General features: G+C 38.7%; 1 protein-coding gene across 1 annotated transcript; it reads right to left on the reverse strand.

Annotated features, from left to right (window-relative positions):
- Positions 1-15,572: 15,572 nt before the first annotated feature.
- Positions 15,573-17,274, reverse strand: PGK2 (phosphoglycerate kinase 2). The gene has a single exon (XM_061398391.1). It carries the CDS (start codon positions 17,108-17,110, stop codon positions 15,857-15,859), a length of 1,254 nt encoding a protein of 417 aa, XP_061254375.1. The 5' UTR covers positions 17,111-17,274; the 3' UTR covers positions 15,573-15,856.
- Between the last annotated feature and the right edge of the window lie 6,353 nt (positions 17,275-23,627).

The following is a 23,627-nucleotide window of genomic DNA, read 5'->3' on the forward strand; positions in this document are numbered from 1 at the left end:
CTGTCCTTAAGCATAAAATATGAGGCTGTCTTATTTGTAACTAATTTTTTAGGATTTCCATCATTAACTGCAGGGAAGAAGAGTTTTTTATTTTTTGTCTTTAGACCTTTACTTGAACGTGGCTTGATCCTTGAACCCTTTCTTCTGAGGTTCCAGCCAGCCCTAAATAGGAATTACTAGAATCAGTTCAGTTCAGTAGCTCAGTTGTGTCCGACTCTTTGCAACCCCATGAACCGCAGCATGCCAGGCCTCCCTGTCCATCACCAACTCCTGGAGTCCACCCAAACCCATGTCCATAGAGTTGATGATGCCATCCAACCATCTCATCCTCTGTCGTCTCTTTCTCCTCTTGCCCTCAATCTTTCCCAGCATCAGGGTCTTTTCAAATGAGTCAGCACTTCACATCAGGTGGCCAAAGTATTGGGGTTTCAGCTTCAACATCAGTCCTTCCAATGAACACCCAGGACTGATCTCCTTTAGGATGGACTGGTTGGATTTCCTTGCAGTCCAAGGGACTCTCAAGAGTCTTCTCCAACACCACAGTTTAAAAGTATCAATTCTTCAGCACTCAGCTTTCTTTATGGTCCAACTCTTACATCCATACATGACCACTGGAAAAACCATAGCCTTGACTAGATGGATCTTTGTTGCAAAGTAATGTCTCTGTCTTTTAATATGCTGTCTAGGTTATCACTAGACTGCTGCTGCTAAGTCGCTTCAGTCGTGTCCGACTCTGTGCGACCCCATAGACAGTGGCCTACCAGGCTCCCCCATCCCTGGGATTCTCCAGGCAAGAACACTGGAATGGGTTGCCATTGCCTTCTCCAATGCATGAAAGGGAAAAGTGAAAGTGAAGTTGCTCAGTTGTGTCCGACTCTTCGCGACCCCATTGTCTGCAGCCTACCAGGCTCCTCTGTCCATGGGATTTTCCAGGCAAGAGTACTGGAGTGGGGTGCCATTGCCTTCTCCAATTACTAGACTGGAAGTATCTAATTGTTCCTGGATTTGATATGCAACTATATGTTACAAAAGAATAAAAATTCGTTGTGAAATACATCAGAATTTAATTAGAACCATAATGTATCAGTGATTGAAAGCACATTAAATTTGTTTCATCTGATTTCTAACTCAAAGCCTAGCATAGGAGAACACACTGTCCTTTTTGTCTCTTTATAGTAAACACAGAGACACTAGAAATTTCCTGCTCTTGAAATTATTTGATACAGTATGGGCTTTGTAATTCTTCATAATTTGCTTTAGTGGGGATATATTGGCTTTTCTTATTGGTTTAAAACTCAAAACTTGGCTTAAAACTCAACATTCACAAAACTAAGATCATGGCATCTGGACCTATCACTTCATGGCAAATAGATGGGGAAATAGTGGAAAAGGTGACAGACTTTATTTTCTTGGGCTCCAAAATCACTGCAGATGGTGACTGCAGCCATGAAATTAAAAGACGCTTGCTTCTTGGATGAACAGTTATGACCAACTTAGACAGCATATTAAAAAGCAGAAACATTACTTTGCCAACAAAATTCCATCTAGTCAAAGCTATGGTTTTTCCAGTAGTCATGTATGGATATGAGAGTTGGACTATAAAGAAAGCTGAGCATTGAAGAACTGATGCTTTGAACTGTGGTGTTGCAGAATACTCTTGAGGGTCCCTTAGACTGCAAGGAGATCCAACCAGTCCATCCTAATGGAGATCAGTCCTGGGTGTTCATTGGAAGGACTGATGCTGAAGCTGAAGCTCCACTACTTTGGCCACCTGATGCAAAGAACTGACTTATTGGAAAGACCCTGATGCTGGGAAAAATTGAAGGCAGGAGGAGAAGGGGACAACAGAGGATGGGATGGTTGGATGGCATCACCGACTCAAAAGGCATGAATGTGAGTAAACTCCAGGAGCTGGTGATGGACAGGGAGGCCTGGAGTGCTGCAGTTCATGAGGTCACAAAGAGTCAGACATGACTGAGCGACTGAACTGAACTGAACTGATTTGCTTTTCTCTCTTGACATTGCTCCAAAGTAGATTTTGCTTATGAATTTTACTAACATGTAAATTATATTTTGAATATAGAGGTCCCAATCAGGAGATTAGATATGCTGGCAGATGTCAATGATGTAAGAGAGAATTCTTTGTCTGTTTCCATTACTTGGCTCCATTTGCAAGGGAATTGCTAGTATTTCTGGCAAGAAGAGACAAGTCAGTGATTATATTCTTCTTAGAGACTTTGCCCTCTGAAACTTCTTTAGTCTGTGACCTTTCCAGAAATCTTTAATAAGATTGCAGAAATAAGAAGCAATGCTTCCCTGCAAATATTTCAGCAAGGTTTATTTAGTCTCATATAATCATTCTCAACCCTATCAAATATAAGGCTGCCTTTTTTTTTTTCTTTTTTTGGTACATTGCCAAATTCCTATGACTTCTTTATTTTATAACTGGAAGTTGACACCTTTTGTACTAATGTTTCCTTTTTATCACAAATATTTTTAACACCTTTATTATCTTGAAAATAAATTCAGAGTATAATATATCTAGGGCTTCTCCTGGGGTATGCAAAGCCCGTAGAAAATATATTTTATAGGACTCTTTCCTATGTTAACCATTCAACTCAACTATAATCAGCATGCAAACACCATTCGGGTGGCCCAATATCTTTTGCTCCTGTTTAAAAAAATGCCACATTTTAGGCATTAGTTAGGGTCCTAACTCACACGGGAGTAAAAAGAGATGTGTGAGAGGACTAACAGTTGAATTTTAAAAGGTTGGAGTTTGAACATGAGTACATAGGGGGGAAAATGGTAATCCATGGAAAAGTTATCTTGGGAAGAGAAGTTGTTTTGCTTTGCTGTGTGTGTTGTGGGTGGAAAGAGTATAAAAAGGTGAGATTGGGGGACTGGACCAGCAGCCCATCCACACCTGGTTGAAGCTTGAGTTTGAACCATCCTAGGACTGGCAGGGGCACAGCTGACAGGAGTAGGGACAGGGGGAGCACCCTAAGGACCACTTTGGGAGATGAGTACGTCTGGCGTGCAAAGAATGACGCAAAGCAGGTGAGTGAAGAATGGGACGCATAAGGGCCCCAGGGAAGTTTAAATAAATCCCAGGCTTAATCCCAAACCTTTAGATTGAAGAAATATTTAAGCCTACCACTTCCACATAAAAATCAGGGTATATTGTTAGGTTTTAAATTCTTGGCTATTGTCTTGACTTGATTCATGCTCAATAATTTGGAGGAAATTTTTTGAAAACAGGATTCCTTTACAACATGTGCAGGGTTTTCTGGCTTAGATGTTAGTCCTTGCTTATAAAGTGGCAGGAAATGACCTGGGCCAGTGTGCTTAGGGACCCCTCATGCGCATCTGAAAACATCTTGTGAACTCCAGAATGTGAGCTGTTGTTCATGATGTGTAACACTGAAATTATAGTTACATTAAAACACCAAAAAAAAAAAAATGCCACACTAACCAGTGGGAGCAATCCATTTACCAGGCAGCCTATCTGGAGCTAAAGTCTTGCTATGGAGTCCAAGATAGCTTAAAGTTTCAATCATGATGCTTTAGGAGCATCTGGATCCCACTTATGGGTTAGAGGGTTGGAGAGTAGCTCAAAGTGAAGTAACTAGGATGGGACCCACACATTTAGGGTCAGGATACACTTTTGAGGGACTTTAGATATTTTTAAGAACCTTACTCCAAAACACAGGAGCCTCCTGAAACCTGGGTATGGGGCAAGGACCTTGTTTGCTCATGTCAAAGAACAGTATTGAATATAACATATCTACACATAATTTTATTTTTAAAAAATTGATATTAATAATACCCATGTATAATGTCATAGGGAGCTAAAATTGATTCATGGAAAATTATATATATTTCAATACAGAAATTTTGGTGCACAACTATGTCAGAAGACTTAGTGAAATTGTCAGATGGTTGCGGCTTCTTTTAATGAATATATTTGTTTAAAAAAAAATAAGAATGTCACAAACTATTCTGTACAAAAAATACAGGAAGATGAAAAGGACAGAGATGTGGATGGACACCAGAAAAATAAGATTAAGATAGTTCATTAAAGACCAGACATATTTAAATATGATAAGAGAAAGGAGAATAACCTTAAGTGAATTTGGGATTAACTACATGGCAAGGCAAATCAAAGACTGACAAATTGAACAAATGAGAAGGTAAGAATTTCTTGTAAATGAGCTCAGCATTATTATACATCAATTGTTAAAATAATTCCTTGTGCTGTGATATGGATCTCATCCAAAGATGAAAATTTCTAAAGCCCCTTCCTGTGTCTGGATGGAGGAGGGTCCACAGGGCCAACCAGGAAGAGTGATCAGGCCAGCCTGGCACCTGCGTGGGCCCCAGCGCTCATTTCTTTTCTTTGTGTTACTCTACAACCGTCTATATATGGAGGGATAAAAACCAGCAATAAAGCAGAAAAAAGAAATTAAGACTTTTTTTGGTCTTAAGGGTATGATTATATTTATGACATTAATTATTCTACTGATTGGATAAGTATAATTGGTAGTTATTGAAAGTTCTGTAAAGAAATAAATGAAAAAGGGTAGTTTGTAAATGTCACTTTAAAGAGTTGGTTTGAGCTTAATTCTTGTCCCCCTTGTTGATGTTGCCCTTCAGCATAGAAGGCTTGTAATTCTTTGGACTACAATAATTAATTATTGACTGTGCATAAGAGTTTGTTATCTTTTTGCAAAAAATACAATTTTGTAAGTCCTTCTGACTTTTTCCATGTGTAAGTGAACCCAGAGGGATTTTATAGATATTTGGGGACTATCCAAGTTTGACATGGACTCTCAAAATAACTACTGGTGTGACTTTTTTAGACTATTTTGTTTTTTGGGGGGTTAGAAATAAGGATACTACAAGCACATATAATTGTAAGTAACCTGCATTTCAAACTATGAAATGGACATTACACCATCTAGTTCATTCCAGTCTTGGGTATATAAAGTAAATCACACAAAAGAAGGAAAGGAGTTACAAATGGCATTTCCTTGTTTAGCATAACTGTATCTTCAGATTTGGGTAATACTGTGGTTCTGCAAAATCATTGGTAAGTACTTAGTGTGGTTGAATCAGGAAGGAAAACAGAGTTCTGTTTAGTTAATTCCACTTGGACTCTATAATACTAATGAAATGTAGACTATGTCCATACCTAAGAAATGCGATGAAATCATACCAGCAATATTGACTTTACAAAGGAGGAAAGATATAAGCATCTGAATGCAGAGTTCCAAAGAATAGCAAGGAGAGATAAGAAAGCCTTCCTCAGCACTCAATGCAAAGAAATAGAGGAAAACAACAGAATGGGAAAGACGAGAGATCTCTTTAAGAAAATTAGAGATGCCAAGGGGGACATTTCATGCAAAGATGGGCTCAATAAAGGACAGAAATGGCATGGACCTAACAGAAGAAGAAGATATTAAGAAGAGGTGGCAAGAATACACAGAAGAACTGTACAAAAAAGATCTTCATGACCCAGATAATCACGATGGTGTGATCACTGACCTAGAGCCAGATATCCTGGAATGTGAAGTCAAGTCAAGAGAGCATCACTACGAACAAAGCTAGTGGAGGTGATGGAATTCCAGTTGAGCTATTTCAAATCCTGAAAAATGATGCTGTGAAAGTGCTGCACTCAATATGCCAGCAAATTTGGAAAACTCAGCAATGGCCACAGGACTGGAAAACATCAGTTTTCATTCCAATCCCAAAGTAAAGCAATGCCAAAAAAATGCTAAAATACCCACATAATTGCACTCATCTCACATGCTAGTAAAGTAATGCTCAAAATGCTCCAAGCCAGGCTTCAGCAATACATGAACCGTGAATTCCAGATGTTTAAGCTGGTTTTAGAAAAGGCAGAGGAAGCAGAGATCAAATTGCCAACATCCGCTGGATCATTGAAAAAGCAAGAGAGTTCCAGAAAAACATCTATTTCTGCTTTATTGACTATGCCAAAGCCTTTGACTGTGTGGATCACAGTAAACTGTGGAAAATTCTGAAAGAGATGGGAATAACCAGACTACCTGACCTGCCTCCTGAGAAACCTATATGCAGGTCAGGAAGCAATAGTTAGAACTGGACATGGAACAACAGACTGGTTCCAAACAGGAAAAGGAGCACGTCAAGGCTGTACATTGTCACCCTGCTTATTTAACTTCTATGCAGAGTACATCATGAGAAACGCTGGGCTGGAAGAAGCACAAGCTGGAATCAAGATTGCCGGGAGAAATATCAATAACCTCAGATATGCAGATGACACCACCCTTATGGCAGAAAGTGAAGAGGAACTAAAAAGCCTCTTGATGAAAGTGAAAGGAGAGTGAAAAAGTTGGCTTAAAGCTCAACATTCAGAAAACTAAGATCATGGCATCTGGTCCCATAATTTCATGGGAAATAGATGGGGAAACAGTGGAAACAGTGTCAGATTTTATTTTTGGGGGCTCCAAAATCACTGCCGATGGTGATTACAGCCATGAAATTAAAAGACGCTTACTCCTTGGAAGGAAAGTTATGACCTACCTAGATAGCATATTAAAAAGCAGAGACATTACTTTGCCAACAAAGGTCCATGTAGTCAAGGCTATGGTTTTTCCAGTGGTCATGTACGGATGTGAGAGTTGAACTGTGAAGAAAGATGAGTGCTGAAGAATTGATGCTTTTGCACTGTGGTGTTGGAGAAGACTCTTGAGAGTCCCTTAGACTGCAGGAGATCCAACCAGTCCATCCTAAAAGAGATCAGTCCTGGGTGTTCATTGGAAGGACTGATACTGAAGCTGAAACTCCAGTACTTTGGCCACCTCATGCAAAGAGTTGACTCATTGGAAAAGACTCTGATGCTGGGAGGGATTGGGGCAGGAGGAGAAGGGTAAAACAGAGGATGAGATGGCTGGATGACATCACTGACTCGATGGACATGAGTTTGGGTAAACTCCGGGAGTTGGTGATGGACAGGGAGGTCTGGTGTGCTGCAATTCATGGGGTTGCAAAGAGTTGGACACGACTGAGCGACTGAACTGAACTGAGTACTGTCACCATAGTGTAAAAGATATGCATGTAAAAAGCATTTGGAATTCAAATCAGGATGCAATTGCTTATATTATAAATTACTACAAGAATAGGTTCCAAAATACCATTGGGTGCCTCCAAGGAATTCCCAACTGAGAAACTGAAAGGTTAGGAGTAAATTCTCTGGCTTCAGTTTTAGGCATAAAATCCAAGTTTGCCAGATATTTTTATGCTATTTTCACTGACATCTTTGGTCTGTCTGCAATACCCCAGTATGTCTAATGCAGTTTGATTCACTTTCTCAGTTTGACCATTCCGAGCAGGGTGAGTAAGGACTTTTGTTTGGAATATTTTATGCAAAACACAAATTCTAGATCACACTTTATTCAAGCTATTTCTGTTTTGTTGGCAAGGTTTTCTGCTAAGTCTCACCTTCAGATTTGAAATTCTCAGTGCTTTTAAACCTTTAAACAAACTTGTGTTAGCACTAGTGATCTTTCCAACTCTGGAAACCTCAATCATAACATTTTCAGGACCACAGGAAAATATAATTAAGGGACTTCTTTTTTGCATTGGCCACTTTTGCACTATTCAAAAGAATTTAAGTAGCAATAGTTTGTCACTTTTGGGGAAATAATTCTGATTTCTCAGGCAAACTTCCCCTTCCCCTTTGAGAAGACATGCTTTTCCTCTAGTTATCTTTTATAGGTCAGTTCTACTAAAAGTGCTTCCTCTAATTCTTTGCTTGTTATAAGCATAATTTCAAGAAGGATCAAAATATTTTTATTAAGGCTTATATCTTTGTTAAATATATATTATTTCATGCAAATGCTTCATCTTTCCAAGGGAACTCTGATATTGTGAATATTCTTAATTCAAAGATGAACCATTCTTCTACTATTAATGATATAAGAAGCTTACATTCTTAGAACTTTCTGCCAAACACTGTGATGAGTGCATTAGATATACTGTCTCCTATCATCTTCACATAAACACATACAACTAATACCTTAATATCATTTCCACTTTGTAGAGAAGAAATTAAGGATACATATATCTTTTCTCTGGTAAAATATACAGAATGTTTATTATCGATATCAACTTCTTGTGATTTTCAGTAATGAGTTTTCATTGGTGCTAAGTCACTTCAGTCTTGTCTGACTCTGTGCGACCCCATGGACTGTAGCCTCAAGCTCCTCTGTCCATGGAATTTTCCAGGCAAGAATACTGGAGTGTTGCCATTTCCTTCTCCAAGTGCTCATTGGTTATATACAAGTTAAAAATCTTACTGTTTTTCTCTAGTAATTGATCATTCTGTATCCTAGCCAGCTTGCTTTCTTTCTGTAGCATACTAAGTGGAATATTCAGTTTCTTTTGAAAGTTAAAAAAAAACTTCCTGATTGTGAGAGTGAATTTCCTTTTATGCGGCACTGGAAACATTGTTACATTTCTGCTCTCATTGGGCAATTTGTGTTTTACAAATATCATGTAAGCTACACTTTCAGTTTATAAAATACAACATGATCAACAGAAACCTTCTATGTGCTAAATATTGTGCTAGGGTACCCTGGAGTAGAGCCTTTGAATAAGATGTAAACTCTGACTGTCCAGAGCTGGGAGAGATGGGTATGTAAACAATAAAAGTCCCAATAATCTTAGCATGAAACAAGTGGTTTGCATAAAGAAACAAAAGTCCCAAGGGTTGATTCCTTCCTGTGGATGTGTGGATTGGGCAGTGGAAATTAAAGTAAGGCTTCTTTCAGTGGTAATATCTAGGCGTGTCCAGTTAAATCCATATTCTTCTCAGTTGTAGATGATTTTTCCTAGTTGAAAAAATGATGCATGCACCAACTTAAACTCTAGAAGATAGCATTCCATGAACACCAAGCCTCTTTCTACTCTATATTTCTATTTTCACAAGCAACCAAATCAGACCTTTAAACATCCACCAAAGCCACACAAGAAAAAAATAAAAGCAAATCCTAAAATATACAAGTATCCTCTGTGAATAAACAATTTTCTCCTATAGACATGAACTTTGGACTCATTTTCTCTTTATCTAAATGACTCTAATAAGGCAATATATTTCACTATATTTCATTCTATTTGTACGTCATTAAGCTCTCAAGGCTATGGTTTTTCCAGTGGTCAGGTATGGATGTGAGAGTTGGACTGTGAAGAAAGCAGAGCGCCTAAGAATTGATGCTTTTGAACTGTGGTGTTGGAGAAGACTCTTGAGAGTCCCTTGGACTGCAAGGAGATCCAACCAGTTCATTCTGAAGGCGATCAGCCCTGGGATTCCTGTGGAAGGAATGATGCTAAAGCTGAAACTCCAGTACTTTGGCCACCTCATGAGAAGAGTTGACTCATTGGAAAAGACTGATGCTGGGAGGGATTGGGGGCAGGAGGAGAAGGGGATGACAGAGGATGAGATGGCTGGATGGCATCACCGACTCGATGGACGTGAGTCTGAGTGAACTCCGGGAGATGGTGACGGACAGGGAGGCCTAGTGTGCTGCGATTCATGGGGTCGCAAAGAGTCGGACACGACTGAGCAACTGAACTGAAGTGAACTGAACTGAAAGCTCTCAAGACACTCTAGTTCAGAGGAAATCACTTTCATATACACAAAGTACAGTCAAATTGCAAGCCAAATTTCTGATGTTTTTCCCCTTTTCAGTTTAGTGTCTATTAGCTCTTGGTCCTTTTCCCCTCTTTTTCAAGAGTCTTGTAGTTTCAAATATACCAAAAAGGAATTCAGAGCCATGTAATTTGGGAACTAGAAGGAACCTCAGATAACATACGAATAATATAACATTTTTTTTCCAGATACGTGCACTCAGAAAAGTGAAATTATTTGCCTCAACTAACAAGGAAATAGTGTGATGACCACTGGTTCCTGTTTCCCGTTTAAAGTGATCTTTATTCCGTACCAGTGGTTCTCAGAATAGCTGAGATAGGAGCACTGGGGAGCTTGTTAAAACACAGATTGCTGGATTCTACCTAAAGCTTGTGATTCAGTAGGTCTGGTGGGTGGCCCAGTAGTCTGCATTTCTAACAAGTTTCTGGGTGTTCTTGCTGCTAGCCTGGGAAGAACACATTTTGAACCTTGTTCTACAGCTTGCGTTTTGATTCCTTTAGCTTGTTTCATCTAAGTATTCTCAATCACAAGCCCTGAGAATTTGCTACTAGGTATTTCTCACTGGGCAAGTCAATGTTGCCTTATCCCTTTGGTAAGATATCATCTCTCTGCAGTACACTTAAAGGCTTTATTTGCTAATGGCTTATTTTAAGACCTGAAGTTTTTCTGAGCAATAACTTATCTAATTTAAAGCCAGTGGCTGTATGCATGCTTCTTAAAATACTGAATACTAAAATACATTTTATCATTTTATCATATCCCTTAATTCTACTATAGTGGTCAAAATTATTCTCTATCACTATGCATTCTTGATAATCCATCTCTAACTGGTCAACAACGCTTGCAGCTTATTCTGTCACAGTTTCTAATATCCTCCTGACCTCTTCCCACTGCTTCCATATTCCCTTCCCTCCTTCTTTTAGTACCTGAGCTCAGGTGGCCTCGCATGTAATAATTATACCTTTTCTTTTCTCTTATTCCATACACATAAGCTTACAAAAATCATGTTTCTTCTAAAGACATCATAGTGTCCAAAATAATTCTAAGGTTTTTTGAATATATAAGAAAAAAAATATTAAATGCTTTAAGCAAATGTAACCACCTCAGTTAAAAACACATCTTTAAAAATATTTTAGGTCATTTTTGCTTTTCTGAATGCAATTTTTAATCAACCACTATAAATAGCACATTTAACTTATGCCTATTGCTTTCTGTGAAAAGAATTGTGTATGTTTTCAGAGAAAAAAATAATATCTAAAATATCCATAGAATTTAACTAGAATTCTTGACAGAAATATTCTCAATCAACTCCCTGCTCTGCTCTTCTCTGGACAGACATGAGGATCCTCAGAGAAAATGAAGAATGTCCTGAGAAGAAACTGTCCTGTCTTGGGGACACTTTTCTCCTTTTCTTCCTTTTTTGGTAAAGGTAGCAAAGAACCGCTGGAACACATTTTAATGCAAGAAAGGAGTCATTACAGAAGCTGACATTGATTTTGTGTGTGTGCGCTTTTAAACACCCATCCATTCAGAGGCCATATTTGGGTAGAGATTAGTTTCCAGATGAGGTTTATTTTCAGATGATGAGAGGTTATATCTTCTGAACATTTTTATGAGCTTTAATTCTTTTTTTAGAAAAAGTTTATTAGACTATAGTTGATTTACAATGTTGTGTTAGCTTCAGGATTCAGTCATACATTTACATATATTTAGGGCTTCCTGGGTAGCTCAGCTGGTAAAGAATCTGCCTGCAATGCAGGAGACCCCGGTTTGATTCCTGAATTAGGAAGATCCCCTGGAGAAGGGATAGGCTACCCACTCCAGTATTCTTAGGCTTTCTTGGTGGCTCAGCCAGTAAAGGTTTGATCCCTGGGTTGGGAAGATCTCCTGGTGGAGGGCATAAAAACCCACTCCAGTATTCTTGCCTGGAGAATCCCAATGGACAAAGGAACCTGGTGTGCTGCAGTCTGTGGGGTCATGAAGAATTTGACACGACTGAGTGACTAAGCACAGAACAGCACATATATATATTAATTTTTTGGGGGGTTCTTTCCCCATATGGGTGATTATAGAATATTGAGCAGAATTACATGTGCTTTTGAGCTTTAATTCTTCAGACAGTCTTCAGGAGGGCTTCTGTATGGTTCCTACTCCCAGAAATGGAGGCCAGGTTCAGCTGATGGCAGTCATGCTGCTAGCCTGCATGCTGGGATGAACTCAAGAAGTGTCTACTTACCCATAACCACCCTGGAATGTCACAAGAAGAAGAAAGAAATTTCCATGTTGACATTTTGATATGGATAATTCTTTGTTGTGAAGATTGTCCTATGTCTTGTAGGATGTTTTGTAGCATCCTTGGCTGCAATTGCAAGATGCCTACAGCACCATCACCTCTCCTACTTGTGGCAAACAAAAATGTCTCCATTCTTTGCAAATACGAGGAAAATTGTCCCCAGTCGAAAATCGCTCATCGTTAGACTGGCTAGTTTAGAAACTGCTGCCTGTAAGAAGGACAGTACCTTAATATAACTCATGAATTACAGCATTCACCTAGGGGTCAGGTAAAGGAAAGTGAGTAAAACAACATGGAGGGCCGGAAGGTGGTGACCATTTTTCTCCCGTGGCAATTGGTAAAACCATTACCTGTGGTATGGAATAGACCAAACACTTTCTTACAAAGCCTAAAAGCACAGGGAAAGCATTTAGTAAGAAGCAGAATGTCAGCATGTTTTGGCTGTTACATGCAGTTTTAAGCAAACAATGAGCACAGTCAGGAAATATTGGACAATCTGCTTGTTGTCTGCAACCTAAATTGGCCAATAGACCAGGAAAGGTGAGGAAGGCCAAGAATATGAGAGCAGAGTTGAAAAAGCAAACTGTCTCAATATCACAAATAGCAAGAGAAAGAATGTCACTCTTAATTTTTCTCAAAATCTCCCATGTGGACTTTCCAGATAAAAATATGGGAAGGTCACAGGCAAAGATGTGATTATAGGTATTGCTCCCCCACGCCCTCCATCACTGCCTACATTTTTCAGGGGGCCACGAGTTAACCACACTTAAAATGAGGAAGAGGGAAATGGACCCAGCAAAGAAGCCAGTGAATTAGAAGCAAAAGCCAAAGGATTAAGAACTATAGCTAGAAGAGATTTTGGGGTGAGGTTCTTTTGACGTGAGAGATAGATGGGCTTCTGGGCTGGACCTCTGGGGTTCATCAAATGGAATAAAACTGAAGCTTTGTTCTCACCCAGACACTCTGAGGACAAAGCTAGTGGCACAAGCTGAGCTCTACTGCAATAAAGAGGTAAGAATGCCACACCTGGGGTCAAGGAAAACTTCCCTGTTTGCATAAACGCAAGAAGGCTCACTGGGGGTCAAAAAGGGAAGGGGGTGCCATTTCATGATAAATATGGATATATAGCCATAGACCTCTGCAGTGGGATCTGTCTTAGCAAAAAATTGCTCATACATTTTTGGGAGAGTCTTAGGACCAGTCAGCTGTGAAAAAAGAAACAATTGCCCAAAGGTAAACAAAAAATAGAAGGACTATCCTATGTAAGTGATTTAAATCGCCTTACTGCACTCCTCATTCAAGATGGCCACATTCCTCTCCGGGTGTGTATTTCTACCCTGCTTCTGACTTCAACTGTTACCCTGTGTGCTCTCCCTGCTGTGTTTCCATTAATGAACTTTGTATCTGTTTTGCAGTTTTTGCCTCCTTGAAATATTTTTGGTTTCAAAGAGGGGTAAGAATCAGGGAATTTTGCTTCTAGCCTCTAGTCTGGTGGTCTACCTGGTGGACTGGAGGCTGGGTTCAGTTCCTGGAAAGTGAAATAAGATCCTGCTTCAAGGCTATTTGTCCTTCCAAGAACACTTTCACAGGGAATTAAATAGATCAGAAATCTTGATTCTTGAGAAAGTTGAAAAATCACTAGGTCTGGTCTTCAAAGGCTTTTAATTGTGTGATTGTATAAAGAATTTCTTGGTTTCTTAAACTTCATCAGCAAGGATGATGCTAGGAAAGCTGTACAGTGGCTAAAGTGGCCCAGCTTTCCAATATCTGCTTCAAAAGATGGCATGGAAGATTAAGAAACAAGAAAATTTCCCGGATAATAAAACCTGGGGCCAAAAATAGACAATGAAGTAACTTCCTTCCAAAGAATAAAATCAGAGGGTGATCAAGGAAATTCTCCTATTGTCACGTCAAGGAGTTCTAGAAATTTCTATCCAGCAATGTTTATTTCATAAAAGTAATGAACCAACGATTTTTTTTAGATGAAGATTTTTATTGCAGTTATTCCATTTCTTTTCCACTTTTGTATCATCAGGTGGGTATGTATGGAGAGGGGCTTTGGACATGTAAGAAAAAGAAATGACTATACTTTTTAAACTCACCAGACTTCCCAATAGATCTCATAGAAAAGGTTGTGTATCACCCAGGGATACCCAGTTTTGAGTGGAATGCAGTAACTGAATAAGATACTTGATTGTGTCTCTTGAAGAAGGCATGTCTTCTACATGTAGGAAGGGGGATGCATGGATACTCATACATAGATACTTGGGTGGCCAGAGTACCAGTCCATCAGAAACCATTACTTTTACCCCAGTACTTATTCCTATCCTACTTCCTTTTAGTAACAGATTTTTAGTTGAACACAAGTTGCTCAACTGGAGAGAATACATTCCCAAGTTTACCTTGCAGAAAAGGACTTATCACACAACTAACAGCCAAGAGAATAAGTGAAAAAAAAAATCTTGCAAGTTTTTGGTATTTGAAAGAAATACACTGTCTTGTACTAACTTTCCCTTTGGGCTACCTATCAGGTAATAAAACTCAGACGGACACCTTAGGCACATGGAACTCCCTTATTCGGAGGAGCAAGTTTTTTCACAAGATGACCTCATGGAGAAGAGAGCACCTATTTAACCCAGACTTCTATGCAAGAGAATAACATGCTATAATCTTGCTTCAAATACTGCAATGGTCAGTTTCTTTTATACCTGAGTCTATATCTTAACTCCTTCAGATTCCCTAGAGGTACTGTGGCACTATTAATATTGTCCTTAGAAATATGGTAAAATTTCAGGTATATTAAGATTTAATTTTAAACTTAATTATTCAGAACGTTGAATATATAGAATTGATCAGAGGCTATGGGACAAAGGCCGTGACAGCTGGGATAAATTACTGCTCATTTTCACTCTTAATTTGTTAGCAGCATTGCCCTGGACTAGCTCTTGGTTCACAGAATTAAGCAAAATATTCTCCAATAAGCATTTTCATTTCTTGTACATTTCTTAGTATTTTATTATTTTATTTTCTAATATGGAAGTGCTTTCACATCTCTACTTTTCCCCATAACTAAACTATGTATATGCACATAATTTTTATTTATCTCAAAAATCCAATTTTAAGATTTAGCAGTTATGTTATCTATTTATTAAATAATACCCACTTTAAAAATAAAGCAATTTCTTCTTTATTTGAAATCTGGATTTAATTTTTAGTTCCCATTCTAACAGACATGTACGTGCACTTCTTGTTTATCTGCACACGTGCACTCTTGTATATCTGCACACACAGCTATATTTCCTTCCTTGGGTTTAATTTTTTTCCCTTTTAATTTCTCAGGTTTAATATGTATCTTTTATTTCTTTTTCTTATTTAGTAAAAAATTTCCCCTTAGCAGAGCTTTAATGGTACCCACAAGTTCTTAAATGTAATTACTTTTCTCAGTTTATTTGGGCTCTTTCATTGTTTAATATGTTTAATAATTTGTCAGCTTCTATCCTGCCCTTCCTCAGCAACCTTTTTTATCTTGTTTCCATGGTTCAAGTAGTGAAACAATAATAAAGTTGGTCTAAAATTAAGAGAGAGAGCTTCAGCTTATTCAACTCACTTTAATAAGTAACTCACTTTCTATGAATCACAACGGTAAAGTTCAAATGAGAACTTGAAGAGAGTAAGCAAATGCATGACATAACTGAAATGAGTGCGTTGCTGTGCTGATGTTACAAGTTTCTGATGGTCAGTCCATACTTTGGTTATATTGCCTGAGTTTTGACTTAAAAGTTCATTTTAATGAAAGTTGAGTTGAGATGTGAAAGTACTAAGTTTACTTAAAGGCTGTGGACAGAAAAGAGTAGGAAGGGACACTTTGTCAACTACAGATTGCTGAGGGCATTCACTCCAGGAAGGACTTTACCTTCCAGAAGCTCCAGACTGGCACCTCCTCCAGTGCTCACGTGACTGACTTTATCTTCAGTGTTCCATTTGGCACAGCAAGTAGCAGTGTCTCCACCTCCTATAATGGTGATACAGCCCTTGGAAGTGGCTTTCACAACTTCATCCATGAGGGCTTTTGTTCCTTTAGCAAAAGCATCCCATTCAAATACGCCTACAGGTCCATTCCACACAATTAACTTGGCTTGCCCCACCACGTCTGCATACTTCTTAATGGTCTCAGGACCACAGTCCAAACCCATCCAGCCGGCAGGTATTCCTGATGCTACAGTGGCTTGGCCAACCTTAGCATTCTCCTCAAACTTGTCAGCAGTGACAAAGTCAACAGGAAAGGTAATGTTCACACTATTTTTTCCAGCTTTGGTCATAATTTCTTTGACAATCTTGGCTCCCTCTTCATCGAACAAGGAAGCACCAATCTCCATGTTGTTCAATACCTTAAGGAAGGTGTAAGCCATTCCTCCACCAATAATCATCTCATTGACTTTGTCCAGCATATTTTTGATGAGTTGGATCTTGTCTGCCACTTTGGCTCCACCAAGTACAGCCAGAAATGGTCTCTCTGGGTTTTCCAAGGCTTTGGAGAAGTAATCTAGCTCCTTTTTCATCAGGAATCCAGATGCCTTCTGGGGAAGATTCACTCCCACCATGGAACTGTGGGCCCGGTGAGCTGTGCCAAAAGCATCGTTGACATACACATCCCCTAGCTTGGAGAGGGATGCTCGGAAGGCTTCTATTTTATCTGGCTCAGCTTTAAGCTTATTTCCAGAAGGATCTTGGCCCTTCCCTTCTTCTTCCACATGAAAGCGCAGGTTCTCCAGCAAGATGACTGTACCGGTGGCTGGGCTGGCACAAGCCTTCTCCACTTCCGGACCCACACAGTCCTTTAGGAACACTACGTCTTTGCCCAACAAGGATTTGAGTTCAGCAGCAACAGGCTCTAAGGAGTATTTATCAGGCATCGGAACACCATCAGGTCTACCTAAATGACTCATAAGAACTACTGACTTGGCTCCATTATCCAGACAGTACTTGATGCTTGGGAGAGAGGCCTTGATTCTTTGGTTGTTTGTAATCTGGTTCTTCTTCATGGGGACATTGAAGTCAACTCTCATGACGACTCGCTTCCCTTTCACATCCACTTTGTCCAAAGTTAACTTCTTAGAAAGAGACATCTTGACAATACAAAGACAGGTTAACACATAGATCCCGGTGTTGAAGAGAACCACTTTACTGCTGGTGAGATGTTGGGTGCGTGGTGTTTTCTAACGCCTTTCCCCTTGGCCTGCCCCTTTCTTCCCAGCACTAGCTCTCCCACGAGGCCAGCCATGATTGGACCAGGGAAAGGAAACCGGCTTCGCGATTTGTCAATGGTCCTGTCAGTCTGAATTTGGAGTGCTGCGTCGTGCAGATTCTAACTGCCGGCCCTGAAGGTGAACCCGGAACTGGCGCCTTGGGGGTGCCTGTTGAAGAGGTGAAGAAACTGCAATTAGAGCGGTTCTGAGGTATACACTTCCTGCTGGTTCTTTCCCATATCCCTTTTAACAATTTTTAAAATTCTTTTAAAAGAAAAAAAAATGCCCTCATTCTGTCAGATCCTGATTATATTGAGGGTAAAAACTTGTGCAGTGCCCCATTAAAGGAAAGATTTGAAGTAATGGGTCTCTGACACCTTGTTTATTCAAGGCAATATAATATGCTTCTGTTTTATTCCTTATCTTGACAAATATCTCTGTTAAGAGCATGGTTTGGTGTTAGACTTTGGCTTTAGGTATATTCTCGGGTGTGGGGTGGGAATAGCATATTATCGTTACCTTGTTTCTTCCATTCTCAGACTACTGGGAGGGAACGATGGTGGCTTGTTCAAGAGAAGCCCGTAAGATCATAGCAGAGAGAGTGCCAGTAAAGCACTCAATGTAGTGGTGACATTTCTTTCAGGCTACAAAATTATGATGAAGCTCCTTATCTTTTTGTCTCCTCTTTCTCTGTTTCACTACCAGCATAACTTTAAAATTCATCTGAAAAGAGCATGGTTTCATGAGGATGAAAACATATATTTGAATTGAAAATGAGTGAGAGTTTTTATTTTTGGAGAAAGTATATGTGGCTGATTGGTTTAGGTATAAAAACTGTGTAACTTTCTGCTCAGTTCAGAGTGAGTTTGAAAATAACTCATTGAGAAGTTCCCTGGTAGTTTAGTGGTTAGTATTCTGGAATTTCACTGCCTCGGCCTGGGTTCAGTCCCTGAGATCCCACAAGCTATAACTCATGCAGTAACATTATCTATAGATTAGCCAATGAATACATTTTATCAATTGTTAAATGTATACATTGTAATAATTGGTTGATTTTGAGAACTCAACATAAGAAAATGTTGTGGAAGAATACATATCAACATATGGCCAGACATCCATAACTTCTGTACAAGATGGAGACGTTTGCCATAGATGCTGGTTATCTGTCTCTTATCTAGTCCTGGAGATGCCAGTGTGATTAAGTAGATTTCCTTTCAGTTCAGTTCAGTTCAATTCAGTCACTCAGTCGTGTCCGACTCTTTGCGACCCCATGAATTGCAGCACGCCCGGCCTCCCTGTCCATTATCAATTCCCGGAGTTCACTCAGACTCACATCCATCGAGTCGGTGATGCCATCCAGCCATCTCATCCTCTGGCGTCCCCTTCTTCTCCTGCCCCCAATCCCTCCCAGCATCAGAGTCTTTTCCAATGAGTCAACTCTTTGCATGAGGTGGCCAAAGTACTGGAGTTTCAGCTTTAGCATCATTCCTTCCAAAGAACTCCCAGGGCTGATCTCCTTCAGAATGGACTGGTTGGATCTCCTTGCAGTCCAAGGGACTCTCAAGAGTTAGCAGCTACCAAACCTACAGGAGGCCTATGGGAACCTAAGATTATTGAGCTCTTGTGTTTCTTAAGGCAAAGGGTGTGGAAAGGGGGGCCAGAAAGGGAGAAGGAAAGGGAGAAATCCAAAGCCCAAGAAGAGCTACTGGACTACTGTTGGAGGATTTTTGTTGCACTGTTTCTCTCCCTTGTGTCCTGTTGCAGCGAGTGTGACCAGGAGAGAATGAATAGAAACAGCAGCAAGAGTGTACAACTCATGAGCCTTGATGAGTAAGTTCTGGGTTCCCAACTCAGCAAAAGAAAAAAAAAATGTCAAGTGAGAAAGAAACAGAAAAAAAGGGAGAAAGAAACCCCACACGAGAAGCATTAAACCAGTGTCTTGGAATTGGTTCTAATTCTCTTATTGTAGAAGAATATGAGGATGGTGCTGGGGTTGGACTAAAGTGAGGAGTCAAGAACAGTTATACTTCAGTTTGGCAGTCTCTCCTTTCAACTGATGATATGAGGATAGAAGTTATTAAAGTGGATGAACTGTAATATTTCCTACAGAACAGATAATACCCACAGTGGAAGTAGGAATAAGGAAAAGGGAATCACTGCAATGTAAGAGGTTTTTTGTTTGATATTTTCTTCCAGTTTCAACACACACATACACATACAAATGAAATTAGCACCTGAGTTTGGTTCACCCTGCTGATGTTAGTAATCAAGGCAAAAAAAGTATTTGTAGGGGAAAAATTCAATATATCTGAGTGCTCCCATACTAAAAGAGAAAGGCAATAAACAGCACAATATACTCAGAAGTCAAATTCATGAGAATTAGATGCAAGATTAAAATAAATGGGAAAATAATCTTAAAGCAAAAAAGATAATGTAAGTAGGAAGGCTGATGAAGCAGCTAAAAAGCATAAACACTGGAACACATTGGATGTAAAAGATGCTGAAACGTATAACTCAAAGTGATAGGTTGCATAGTAAAATAGATAAAAAAGTAACTAAAGAATGAATTAGTGATCAGATAATTTGTGGAGGAATCGTTACATAATACATTTAAAAAGGACCAAGAGGAAGAGAGTAAGGACAAAGTCAGGTGTGTGGGAACTAACAATTGTTTATACATCACAGAGATGTCATAAAGGGATAGAGAGAGCATGAAGGTGAAAGAACAGTTGTAAAAAGTGATATCCTGTACTTGAGTAAACATGTTAGGTCTCAGGCTAAAAGAGCCCATAACATAGTACAAACAGATTTGAAACAAACACACACTCTGGAAACAACCTTTACGAACGTCTATGTCAAGAAACAATCTTTTACAGTTCTATTGTTTATTTATATTTATATATAATTGACATTTAACATTGAATTTGTTTCAGGTGTACCACATAATGATTCAGTATATGGGTATATTGCAAAGTGACTGCCACAACGTCTAGTTAACACCCATCACCACACACCGTTACAAATGTTGTTTTCTTGTGATGAAAACTTTTGTGATTTATTCTCTTAACAACTTTCAAATAGAGAATGGGTAAAGGAGATGTGGTATATATGTACAATGGAATATTATTCAGACATAGAAAAGAAGGAAATTCTATCATTTGCCACAACATGTATGATACCTGAGGGTATTATGCTAAGGGAATTAAGACAGGGAAAGAAAAAAATTTTTTTTGAAGTTTATAAAATGAAAAAGCAGATCACATGCAAGGAAAAAGCTTCAGATTGAGAGTTCAATAAGCAAAAGACAACTTTTTACCAAAATCTTTATATCTAGGCAACATATTTAAACGAAGTTAAATAAAGGTATTTTAATCTCACTGAGGCTGTCTTTTGTAAAAAAGTAAAGCAACTCGGGACAGGTTTGTTCTACCAGAATACTTAAATGAATTTGGGGAACTAAATAGTATTTCAATCTTAGTAAAACTTGTCTAAATAAGTAATAATCACAATTTCTAGAGTTTTTAATGTTATTACAAATGGTAACTGGATTTTTATATTATTCCATAGTTACTGCCAATATTGCAAAACATTATGTTGATAGGTTGATTTTATATTGGACTTCTTTACTGAAGTTTCTTAAAGAGAAAACTCAAAAGAAGCAACAAACAAATGACTTAAGTGATCATTTAATCACTTAAGTTTCTCTTTCCTTTTTTTTATTCATGTCTTAAATTGTTTTGATAGAAACTTTCAGTAATATTTTGAACACTTGTTATAATATCAGGCATGTTTCAGATACTCTGCTTTTTTCACAATTTATCTTCTTTGAAATTAGGATGATCCTGGTATTGAAGACATTTCACGGTAATTTTTTTTTTCTTTTTCCTATTTACTGGCTTATACAATAATTATGTATTATACAATTGATAACATCACCTACTAGATGAAAATGCTAAAACACCAACATTTACCCCTAGTTGCCATGCTTTATCAGTCAATATACTGAAAAAAGTTGAATTCTTATTTTAATATTAGCAGAAGAAGTTGGCAGTGCATGGCAACAAGTACATATTTTTTAGGGGCTAGCATGGTGTTTAATGGGCTTCCCAGGTGGCTCAGTGGGTAAAGAATCTGCCTGCAACGCAAGAGACGCAACAGCCAAGAGTTCAGTCCCTGCGTCAGGAAGATCCCCTGGAGGAAGGGGCAGCCCGCTCCAGCATTCTTGCCAGGAGAATCCCATGGACAGAATCCCATGGACAGCCCACCAGGCTACAGTCTGTGGAGTCACAAAGAGTTGGACGTGACTGAAGTGACTGATGTTTGGTAGTTGTTGATACGAGAGAAAAGTGTAAACAGAGGAGGCCTCCTTGTCACTTTCACTGCTTTTATTCCTGTCACCCCATGTCTACGTCATCCTGAAATGTGTGTTTTATTGTAGCAAATATTTACCTATGTTTACATAGGTGTGTAGACAATGCTATATCCTGCCGTTGCTCTGGCTCAGAAGTTTTTGGATTTTGTTTGTCAAGATATCCAATAACTGCTTCTCCATCATGTCTATTTTTCCCCCACAGTTTCTTCTGTCTCTCTCTCTTTTTAAAATAAAATGCTTTATTGAGATATGATTGACATGTGGAAAGCTGTACATATTTGATGTATACAACTTGATGAGTTGGGAGATACACTCATGTAACCATCACCACAACTTAACACCATAAGCACGCCCATTATGTTCAAAGTTTTCTTCTACCCTTTTCATTTATTATTTTTTAAGTGATTAGAACACTTAATAAGATACATCCTCTTAGAAAATTTTTGAGTACACAACACAGAATTGCTAACCATAGGAACAATGGTGTATAGTTGGTCTCTAGGACTTATTTGGCATAACTGGAACTCTATACCCATTGGTTAGTACCTCCCCGTTACCCTCCTTACCCTGCTGCAGGCACCCTCCTCACAAATCCAGCTGGTCTTTTAGTGACTCCTCAGGTGTTTTTATTTCTCAATGGCTGTTCTTAAATTTTGTAGAAGTTGAAAACAAGACTTTGATTTAAGTAATAAGATATGGATATAACCTATTATTCTATTAATAAGGCATTTAACATATTTTGCTCATTTTAGTTTCATTTAACTTTTCTGTTGACAATATATGTGAAGTATACATTTCTCTGTGAAACGTACAGAGTTCTGGGTACTGAGGTAAAAATCTATATGAGTATAAGCTAACTGAATCACTTGTTTTATGACCAATATAGACTAATCTCTCAGTAAATATTAGGCTTACTTTTTATGAAGCAATCAGTCTCTCTTTCAAAAATTCCGGTGAATTGTAAAGTTTAAAAGCCATTTTTTTTTTTTTTTTGCATTCTAAACATTTTTAGTAAGCACTTGGGATTGTTCTTAAAGACAAAGAAGGGGAAGTTATGTGCTTGTAACACATTAGTCACTGTAGAACTAGTTTCAAAAAGCTAAAAAGTTTTGCAATACATTGCAGTTATATGAGCAATGCATACCTTTTAAAGTTTGTATTTTATCTGCCTATTATTTTATTGACTTCCTCATTTATTTGTCCTTTTCTACAACAGATAAACATGTGGCCAAAATTAAATGGCTGAATTGCCCACGTCACAAACAGATACTCTTGTAGGACTTTTGCATGCAAATTACCAATCTCTGTTATCAGTTATTGATTAAGGTAAGCCCTACATAAAACTAACCTATGATGTAAGTCTTAGATAGGGACTTTAATTTTACTAAAATGAAGTAAATAAGAATCATTAAAGGGACCTCTCTGGTGGTTCAGTGGTGAAGAATCTGCCTGCCAGTGCAGGAGACACAAGTTCGATCCCTGAGCTGGGAAGATCCCACGTGCTGCAAAGCGACTAAACCCATGTGCCATGACTTGAACCTGTGCTCTAAAGCCTGGGAGCCGCAACCACGGAACCCCTGTGCCACAACTGCTGAAACCTGCATGTCCTAGAGCTCACGTTCCACAACGAGAGAAGCCACCGTAATGAGAAGCCCACACACTGCCACTACAGAGTAGCCCCCACTCGTTGCAACTAAAGAAAAGCCCACATAGCAATGAAGACCCAGCACAGCCCCACATAAATTATTTTTTAAGTTAAAAAGAATCATTATAAATAAACAAGATAAACCATTTCTGTGTCAAACAAATCCTAGGAGAGGATTGATGCCTTGCTAAGGTTAGGTTGTGTTTTATTTTTTCCAAAGGAACCAAATTATAGGCAGTCAGCTTCTAAAACAAACAAACAAGAAAATGTGTTATAAAAACCACTTGTTTCAAAATAATATTTCTGAAGTGATTCTTGCAGTTAAAATTGTAACCAAATACTGTGTAGAAGCCAGAGGGTCAAGCTCATTAACAGATTTG

Source organism: Bos javanicus, chromosome 23 (genome assembly GCF_032452875.1).
Source record: "Bos javanicus breed banteng chromosome 23, ARS-OSU_banteng_1.0, whole genome shotgun sequence".
Taxonomy (NCBI): Eukaryota; Metazoa; Chordata; class Mammalia; order Artiodactyla; family Bovidae; genus Bos; species Bos javanicus.

Bases quoted from the DNA above. Each gene is read 5' to 3' on its own strand.
- PGK2 (XM_061398391.1), bottom strand. From the start codon at position 17,110: ATGTCTCTTTCTAAGAAGTTAACTTTGGACAAAGTGGATGTGAAAGGG.